General features: G+C 41.3%; 1 protein-coding gene across 1 annotated transcript; it reads left to right on the top strand.

Moving 5' to 3' along the window:
- Positions 1-871: 871 nt before the first annotated feature.
- foxi1 (forkhead box i1) lies at positions 872-2,777 on the top strand. Its single transcript, XM_020644708.3, has 2 exons — positions 872-1,612; positions 1,816-2,777. The coding sequence occupies exons 1-2, from the start codon at positions 1,015-1,017 to the stop codon at positions 2,349-2,351; spliced, it is 1,134 nt and encodes a 377-aa protein (XP_020500364.2). The 5' UTR covers positions 872-1,014; the 3' UTR covers positions 2,352-2,777.
- Positions 2,778-9,673: the final 6,896 nt, after the last annotated feature.

Here is a 9,673-nt window from a genome sequence, read left to right as displayed (position 1 = left end):
ATTTGCAATTTCAATTATTTCAAAAAGTAAAACTATGTATTCCCTCACTGAAAGGTTTAGAGAGAAAAATCTGTCGAACAGTTTTTTATTTAAAGTTGTAAAATGTTAAAATATGGATGACGTAATTACAAGACAGACGTGTCTTTATGACTTAAAAAAAAAAAAGGTGAGCCTGCTGGGGGTATTTTTTTTCCACGAGTCACTTGTTGACACTAAACTTACGGCACTCGTCCAATGTTTATTGCAAACGAATGTCTCTAAAGTGAATGCGACTTGTTACAAACTCGCGGGTCCTCGGTGTTTGGGTTTGACACTATGGTGAAGAAAGTTAAACAAGTTCTGACATGTTCACAACCAGTGCACGAAAACAAGGGGATTGTTAGACTATAGTCAAACAAGTATTTATAGTTCCTTAGAAGTGCTCATAAAAAGTAGCCAATTTTACACATAATATTAAATATACTGATATTCTGAGTCAGATTATCTCAGAGTTTGTTAGTTTGTAAATGTAGGGTAGATGTTTGCCGTTTATGCGAAAGATCACCATAGTGAGATCAAAATCAGAATTGTAGTTTTAATTTTTATATCCTGACAAAAAGTGCAGGCAAAAATAAAAATGTTAGTATTCATTTGTCAGCTGACATTCAATACATCATCATAATAAATTAATCAAAAAGTGTCATGTGAAATTTTTTTTGCCAAAAAAAGGCTTGTGCGTAATTACGCACGGGCAATAGTTATATGTCACTAACATGCTTTAATGATAATCTACCTTTAAATAACACGAGACTCAGCGTCGCAGTTGAAGGCAGTATCGATGCTTTTTGATAGGGAGGTGAGGGTCTGTAGTGGGACAGAAAGAGGGGTGGGACCATCCCCAAACTTCTCTTCAATGGGCTACCTGTAGCGTCTCCGCGCGTTGCGCATAAATACTCCTCCCTCTGAGGATGAGTTCAGTCCTAAGGAAGAGACTCACTCTGAAATCACGTTTTGGGAATTTGTCTCGGGCGGATTATGAACGCTTTTGGACACCAACCATCAAACCAGCAGACCAGCCCCATTCAGCACCACAGCGCGCAGGAGATCCTGGACATGGCCGTGTACTGCGACAACTACGGTGTATACCAACAGAACCTCCACCACCACCCTCAGAGGCCGCCAACACATCCCTCCAGCTACGGCCTCGGAGACTACACCTCTCCGTCCGCGAACCCGTACCTGTGGCTGAATGGACCCAGCATCAACTCCTCTCCGTACCTCCCAGGGAACAACGGCACCTCCTACATCCAGTCCGGATACGGGTCCAACCAGAGGCAGTTCTTACCGCCTCCTCCAACCGGGTTTGGTGGAGCAGACCTGGGCTGGCTGTCCATATCCAGTCAGCAGGAACTCTTTAAGATGGTCAGACCACCTTATTCATACTCTGCGCTGATAGCCATGGCCATTCAGAACGCGCAGGACAAAAAGTTAACTCTCAGCCAGATTTATCAGTATGTGGCTGAGAACTTCCCTTTCTACAAGAAGAGCAAAGCTGGATGGCAGAATTCAATCCGTCACAATTTGTCTCTGAACGACTGTTTCAAAAAAGTGGCACGGGACGAGGATGACCCTGGTGAGTGTGAACTTTACACAAAAATGAATCATTCATGAGATATTTCATTTAAAAAAAGTTTCTTTTAGATAAACTCACACTACTAAGTTAAATACACTTTAGGTGTCAGTTGTCATTTTTGATTAGAAATATAGTTAACGTCAAAATCATCATGTGTTGTGAATTTGGCAAATTGACATTTAACCCTTTCTCTTGTCTTGCAGGTAAAGGAAACTACTGGACGCTGGACCCAAACTGTGAGAAAATGTTCGATAACGGGAACTTCAGGCGGAAGAGGAAGAGGAGATCAGACATCACCGGCCCTGAAAGCACCTCTCTCCCGGTGAAGTCAGAAGACAGCCCGCAAAACAAGCTCTCCGACACCGCCAGCCTCGTCAGCTCCTCCCCGCCCAGTCTGCACGGCTCCCCGGCCTCCACGGAGCCCAAGTCGTCGCCGTCTCCCTCCGCGGAGCACAGCCCGTGTTTCGGCAGCTTCGTGTCCAGCGTGAACGCGCTGCTGGCGGGCAGCGGCAGCGAGGTGTCCCGGGGAGGGGAGCGGGAGTACGGCTCCGGGCATCACGGCGGACTGAGTCACAGCAGAGAGGGGGGCATGTCCGGACTGGGCTCGTACTCGCCCTCATTAATCTCCCCTCTGAACTCTGAAAACAACAGAATGAACTATTACACATCAGTACAGAGCTTGACCAACCATTTCAGTGTGAATAACCTCATATACAACCGGGAAGGAACTGAGGTGTGAACTGGAAAAGTATTTTATCACTCAATGTTAACATTCATCTTTCTTTGGGAGCATGCTCCATAAACTGGTTTAGTAGGCCTCGATTTGAATCTAGCACTGGGGCTGAGCTTCCTAACTGGGAATCATATTGTTATCTGGTGCTTTGTAAAGAAATGGTCATGCTCCCAAAGTGCCATATTTTCATTGGGTTGTCTATCAACTGGCAACAAAAATGTTCACATGTAAAAAAACATGACTGTGTACTTTTCTAATATGTTTTTGTCATACTTATTGTAGCTGCTCTGTGTCTTTGTAAAAAAAAAAAAGGACACCTTTGTACAGAAATTATTTTCATAAGAAGAAACGTGCCGTGTATTTTAGACTGAATTGTGTTTTCTGTTTTATTTAAACTCATGTTGATGTTTGAATAAAAGTCATCTATTTTAACTCCATGATTGCATCTTATGACTCATTCTCCTACTTGTGTTCTTGAGAGAGAGAAAATCAGAGAATGAACCGTGGCTGTTTGAACTCTGTGTTTTAAAATCTGATGCCTGATTCATCCTTTTATTTTTAAACACAATATATTTATCTCATATCTGTGGCTTTTTTAAAAAGTTATTTTACACCTTTTCTTAATTTTTCCCAATGAAGACGTCTTTCTTATTCCTCTAATTACTGTAATGGGACTATATTTGATAGCAGTCCATACACTTTTGTGTCTTCCGACTATTGTTTTGTCAGTTTTACTTTAATATACAATATTTTTTTTAAAGCTGAATGACATCCTTGTTATTCACCGTAGCCTTCAAGAAGTGAATTATTGCTTGTTATACTATAACTTCATCCTTGTTTTTGTAGATTTTCAATATATTTTTCAGCCCCATGCTGTTCTTTTTGTTCCTCACACACTGACTCACAGATGCAAAAAAAAAAAAGGCTTTAAAAATATCCTGATGAAGTTCTCAAACATTTTCTGTTGCCCCAGAGAGTGTTTGATAAACCCAAATGTTTTTTAGACCTGTCAGGAAATCTGAAGTCAAGTGGCTGTAAGCAGTAAAGTGTGTGAGACAGAGACATTTTCCGCTTGTCACTTCCAATCGGCCCATTCCAACAAGCAATCAGACCTTTAACTTACTTCCAACAGGTTCACAAGTTCAGCTTTTTGTCTGGGCTGGACCTGACTCAGACTGTGAGTGTTTGATGTTAACCTGTTGGCTGAATCATACTCCACCTGTCTCTAACTATTCACAAAGTCCTGTCACGCAAAACACAGCCTGTTCCGTGTGTGAATCCCGGTAATGGGATTTGTTTTTTTTCTGTATTGGGACAGAATGTAATGTCCTTTTGTTGTGCTTGTGACCCGGGACACACACACAGAAAGCTGCAATCGAGGAGAAAACATGAAGCCGAGGAAATGTTCGAATGATTTAACACCCGGCTTCTGTCTTACGTTCAAACAATATGGATCTGCACGGAATCAAAGCCTGTAAATAAAAGGAAACACCTCTTAATTGGTGTATAATTGAAATCACTCAGGCGCTCCGTGGTCTGGAATAAAAGAAATATTAATTGACAAGACTTTCGTGCCCCATGTTGGAACACAATGGAGGCTGGCAATTGAAGAGATCCCCTCCTGGGCTCAAATGAAAATATTGCCATCTGAAGATCTGGGAACAAATTATCTCCCTCAGGCCACATTTTGCTCTATTATCTGTGGAGCAGACAAAGAGGATTTTTGTCATACAGGAGCCTGTTCTCACAGCAACAACTTTTCTGTAGAAATCCTCATCATGTCCAGTGAATGGAGTGTAAAGCCCTTCACAATAAGAGGCCTTTTAGTTCCTCTTATTACTGTCACTTCTTCCCTCCATTCAGTCTAAACTCTTTTTTTTACATATTGTTGAAACAATAATTTGGTTTTAAATAAAAAATATTTCATATCACATTTGAAATATAAGTAATTCAATCAGGAAGTCTGAAGTACTTTTACTTGAGTTCTATTTTTCCAGTTTAGGCTTGGATTTACATTTTGGAGGGAAAAATAATGAATGTTTTAATTACTTTTCTGCTCCCAAAGATTATTTTTATTTACATATTTGACATTTGCAAATCTCAGTCTTGTAAGTGAGATTTTTAATCTAAATGAGATTTTCCTGGTAAAAAAAAAAAAAAATTACTTTGCAGATTCAGACTCTAAATCACTTCACATTTACTATCTGCAGCAATACTGATGCTTGTATGTTTTTTCCTCCATTTTTTTTGGACTGGTGTTTCATCATTATCACAATGTCCTTCATTTATTTATTTTTTAAATGTATGTCAATAAGCAATGCTTTCTCACTCAGTGTGTTTGCTTTTTAACTATTGGATGGAGGCCTGGGTTTAATGACCATGCTCTCACATCATTTTCATGCAGTCAGATGGAAGCTCATGTCTTTAGGTGTTGTGTAAAACATTAAGAACAGCAGCTTCTATAGAAACTGAGTTAGAGCTGAAAATGCACTCTTTAATTGCATACAAATATCGGGTCTACTTTACAAACTCACAACTGTACTGTAAGTTGTAAATATGTTTATTTTTAAAAGACTAATTTATTTTCTTCAGTTTAACACATTTTGCTGCATAATGACACCGAGGCAGAACTCAACATCAGCTTAGTTTTCCAAGTTCGATTCTGCCCCTCAGTTCTCTGAAATGTAACGCTCCAGCGCCCTGCACTGCCTGAAGGCTACACTTACCCCGGCTCACATGAATATCAGTCAGGCCACCGTGTCTCTGCTCTGCCTGCTCCAGGGCCCCCCTGGCTCCAGGGCTGAAGGGCCCGGGCCCAGCAGACTACCTGATGGTGGCCACCTTGCAGACCAACACACACATGCCTAGTGGGCTAAACCCATAATGATGGGTTTCAGCCTCAAAGGGTCATCCCTCTCAGGCGAGGTTGGCTCATTATTGTAGGAGAAGATTGGATTATTTGAATCCCCTTTCTCTTTACGGGACTAGATACACCGGGAAGACATCTGATGCCAGTTATTGAGAGCAGGGAAGGGTATTTCTAGCTTCATCTGCATTGATACTAACTTCAGCTGGAAGAATACATTCACAAATCCACAACACAGAATCTGTTGCTTCTGTTAAGATACATTTTAAAATTAGAATATCACTCTTAAGATATTTCATCAGATGATCGTCTGCAGCTCGGGACTTTGCAGGCCTGACCACGTTAGGAAGTGAGTGACATGAGCCGGAGTGATGAATCACTGCCGGCTAAAGTTGCACTCAGCAGTGAGAAGATAGAAACTTAACTCCCATTAGCTGTTGAGCGAGATCTCCTCAACTGATAAAAAAAAAAAAAAAAAAAAAAAAAAAGCAACCAGAAGACGACTTTTAACTTAAACCTTTTAACTTCACAACCGGCTTTTTTGTTGTTGCAGACTTTAACTCATGTTGTGGAGAAACTTGGGCCTTGTAAGGCGGTTTGTTGCTTTGTAAAGCCTTCAGGATTCCAATAAAAAGATGTGTCCTTGGACTAATAATTCTCCACAGCCCATATAACACCACCTTGCGACAAATCTGAGGGGTTTTATGAAAAAAGAGAGCAAGGCGTCTGACCCCAGTTGAAGAATATGATATCGTGTCTATAGGGGGGCTGATTACAGTCTGGATCTACCCTGACATTTCACATCTGTTTGTAGCAGTCAGCGGGCATTACAGGGATAATTTCTTATATTACAGCTCAATCTCTTGAGGAAGTTAAATATTTAAGAGAACAATATGATGACAGCTTCTAGGGGGGCTACTATACGGCTGTAAGGAGGGAGGGGGGATGTCTTTTCAGTGCACTTTAAAAGGACTGTGTGTGCATGTGATAGCTGAGGAGAATGTCTATCAATTGGCATGACCTGATTCGGTTTCATCATGCCTCATCTGAAGCCCATAAAAAGCCTGACGTATGGCCCAGAAACGGCATGGGATCCCCCGCTCCGGATGAGCAGACATATGGATTATTTTATACAGAACAGGAGCCGGCGCTGCACAAACTGCTCACTTGTTGAGAGAGCATGTGAAAAATGTGGAGACACCTCTTGGTACAGCAGTTGTCACACTTCAACACACATAGTTTTGTTCCTATTATTTAGTTTGAATTTCCTTCATTTCAAAGAGATTGAGATGTTTGCATGATAGGCCTGCTAAATAATCCAAACTCATGGCTTAAATGTTTAAAATATGAACATTTTTCACACCAAAAAGCAAGTTTTCCTTAGTGCACTGAGTTGTATTTTTGTATAAAGAATTGTCTTTATCTATTCAGATCAATTAATTAAGTAACACAGACGTTTACAAGTACGTCTGAAAATGCATGTATGCTTAAAAAGGAACCCACCAACCATTTAAATTGAAATCATTTCCAAAGTCCTACCACAAATTCAAGAGGAGATTTTGGTGATTTAAGATTTCAATATTTTTTTTCTGAGTGAAGCTTCATTCACAGTAACCTGCCTCATTTTAGCTCTTTTTAGGTCAGTCTTGCTCCCTTCTCGCTGATCCAACAGGCTGGATTGAGTAGCAGGATGTAGAATTATTGGCGAGCACAGGAAGGGCAGCCACTTCAGAGCCCGTGAGGAGGAACCTGCTGAAAGACTCAAAGAGATACAAGGATTAACGGACTAGAACGAGCCCCAGTAAATCCACAGCCAGGGCCTGTCTTCACATCGCTCAGTCTGGAAAACCTATCCCCAAAACAATGTAACTTATCCCCCCCACCCGCTCTGTCGCTGGAATATATTTTGACAAAGTCTTTGTTCTCACATTAGGGGACTGTAGGCAGATCATCCGTTATCCGTGACCTTTGTCATAACAAAGCATGGCAGTGGTTTTTACACACTGCTGAGAAGACGGAGAGGAAAGTTCACATCATCCACACTGAGGTTTCTGACAAGTTATGGGTCATTCTGACTCACATGAAACTGTCAAAAAGTCTGGGATGGGGAGATAATCAAATATGCATGGAAAATGGAAAATACTAAATTCGTTATCACAGTGGATTATTTTTCTACATCTTCATTCCCTGATCATCTCAGTACAGTGAGAGCCTTTCTCTTAATGCCTCTCAATAAATTTGCAGCCGTTTCATCACCTACATGAAATTCCAAACCGTGACCTTATGCGAACAATATCCAGGGTTCATGGAACATCAATTTCTAAGTGCAGCGCAGCAGAACAAATATCTGAGTAACGGCCAATATGTAATCATTTTAGCTCGCTTCAGGGACCACTTTAAGATAATGGTGCGTTTGACCTGTCGGCACCCACTAAAAACTCCCCATGGTGATTGCTGCCATGTGAATGAGTACGAGACATGCTTTAAAAAAACCTCAAATCTAACAGTATATTAACTTTGTCTGGACCAAAATGGTATGTTTTGTGCAGCTGATACTTGTGGTGATACCACCCGGCTAGCAACACCTGCGTGCTGTCATTACCTGCTCCTCACAGACAGGAAGTGGTGACAGATGACAGAGGAAGTAGATAACCCGGAGGGAATCGGTTTTTAACCCACTGCAGCCTGGACATTTTGAGGAAAGACGGAAGTGTGGGGACTCAGGGGATCCTGAAAATAGCACCTCTGCACCACTTGTCAGTCAATGCCAGCAGATCTAAAGGAAGAGATCTCTCAGTGCGGATGTTACGTCAGATAAAGTCTGTGTTGTGGAAAGACGCAGCACACCTGGGACACGTTAAAGTCGTTTTCACACATGCACTCCTGAAATTTTATATTTGAGAACAGCAGGCACCTCTAATCTTCCCATGTTTCTTTGCGCACATGTCTCTCACAATATGAAGTTCTCTCTGTTGGATGAAGGGAGGCTTGAGATAAAAAATTAATAAAAAAGACACCCAAGAACTCAAAGATGGCAAAATCAGACACCCTATTGACAGTTTTAGCCTCTTTAAAATGCTTTGAGACATATTCTGCCCGCTTGCTCAGAGTGGATTTCCCTCAACATTTCCTGCTGGGTTCACACATGTACTCTCCCCCACTTCACGGGGAAATTCAACCAGGGGCCGGACAGGTACAAGTCTTGGTGAAAGATTTTGTTTACAGATGAGGCTCAACTCAAAAATATCCATACATTTAGACACATACATGGAGATCACACGAAACCAGAATTGAACATTTTTTTCATTAGTATTAGTGGCTCCCATGATGTATTTTTCAGCCCTCAATCCTGTGTGATGCTGGTGCATCTGCCCTGAGGAATTCATCGACTGCCCCCCCCCCCCCTTCCAAAACAAAACACTCCCCGGCCCCTAATGAGACCCCCTGCCTCCTGCCTCCATTATGAGGGATGCATACCAATAGAGAGACAAGAGAGGGGGCACAGACTGCGTCTCAGAGACCTCTGGAGCCTTCTCTGGCCTAAACCATCAAACGCACCCCTCAGAGAGTCAAATAATGGGCCTGATCAACATTTACCCAAGTTTTCCCTTGTAAGCCGCAGATGATCTATGGCTGAAGGCTCTAAATGATAGCCTTTCAAAAGGGGACAGACATGCCCCCTCCAAATGTTCCTTTTGTGTCGGCCACTAATCCCAGCATGCACTTCAAGGCCCGGCTCACTTCTGAGGGCAGCCTGCTATCATCTTAAAGAGGAGGGAGTGAAAAGCAACGCTTTTAAATGGCTTTAATCAAGAAGATGTAATACCATGATAAGCTGATCACCCCCTTAAGCATGTAATTATACCGCAATCATCGGCTAATATTATTATCATTCACCTCTTTCATTCTTTTATCATCTAAATTAAAAATCACATTAAAAAGTCTCATTCAGAGACAATACAGAGTAGACATTGTTCTGATTTTATTAATACCTAAAAAGTGAGTCAGATTTATAGATTCAAGGCGGTATATTCTCAGTCCAGAACTTGTTAGAACATGAAAGACATAACATTTATTTCTAGGGGCCTGTTTAAAATAAAGAAATAATATAAAATACATCAAGAATAAAAACTGAGTACTCAGAGTAAAAATGTTAAATAATAAAACAACCTCCATTTCTGATCAAAAAAAAAGATTAATAAAATATGCTGATCTATGTCCAAAATAAACACCCCACAATAAATATTCAATATCAATATGAGTATATAAATATGAGTGAGGTGTTAACATACATGATGGACTCTGTGTTTTCCTCCATTTGTTGAACACAGGTAAACTCTAGTCATACAGGGATACCAGCCCGGGAAAATGGGCCTCTTTTGTGCAGCAGCAGTCAAGGAAACTGAAAGGAGAAGCCAATTTTCCCGACAAGTGTTCAAACAAACATCAGCGCACAGCGAGT

This window comes from Labrus bergylta, chromosome 21 (genome assembly GCF_963930695.1).
Source record: "Labrus bergylta chromosome 21, fLabBer1.1, whole genome shotgun sequence".
NCBI lineage: Eukaryota > Metazoa > Chordata > Actinopteri > Labriformes > Labridae > Labrus > Labrus bergylta.
This window is presented reverse-complemented; position numbering and strand designations above follow the sequence as displayed.

Bases quoted from the DNA above. Each gene is read 5' to 3' on its own strand.
- foxi1 (XM_020644708.3), top strand. From the start codon at position 1,015: ATGAACGCTTTTGGACACCAACCATCAAACCAGCAGACCAGCCCCATT. The intron at 1,613-1,815 runs GTGAGTGTGAAC...CTTGTCTTGCAG, and splicing joins ACGGGACGAGGATGACCCTG to GTAAAGGAAACTACTGGACG.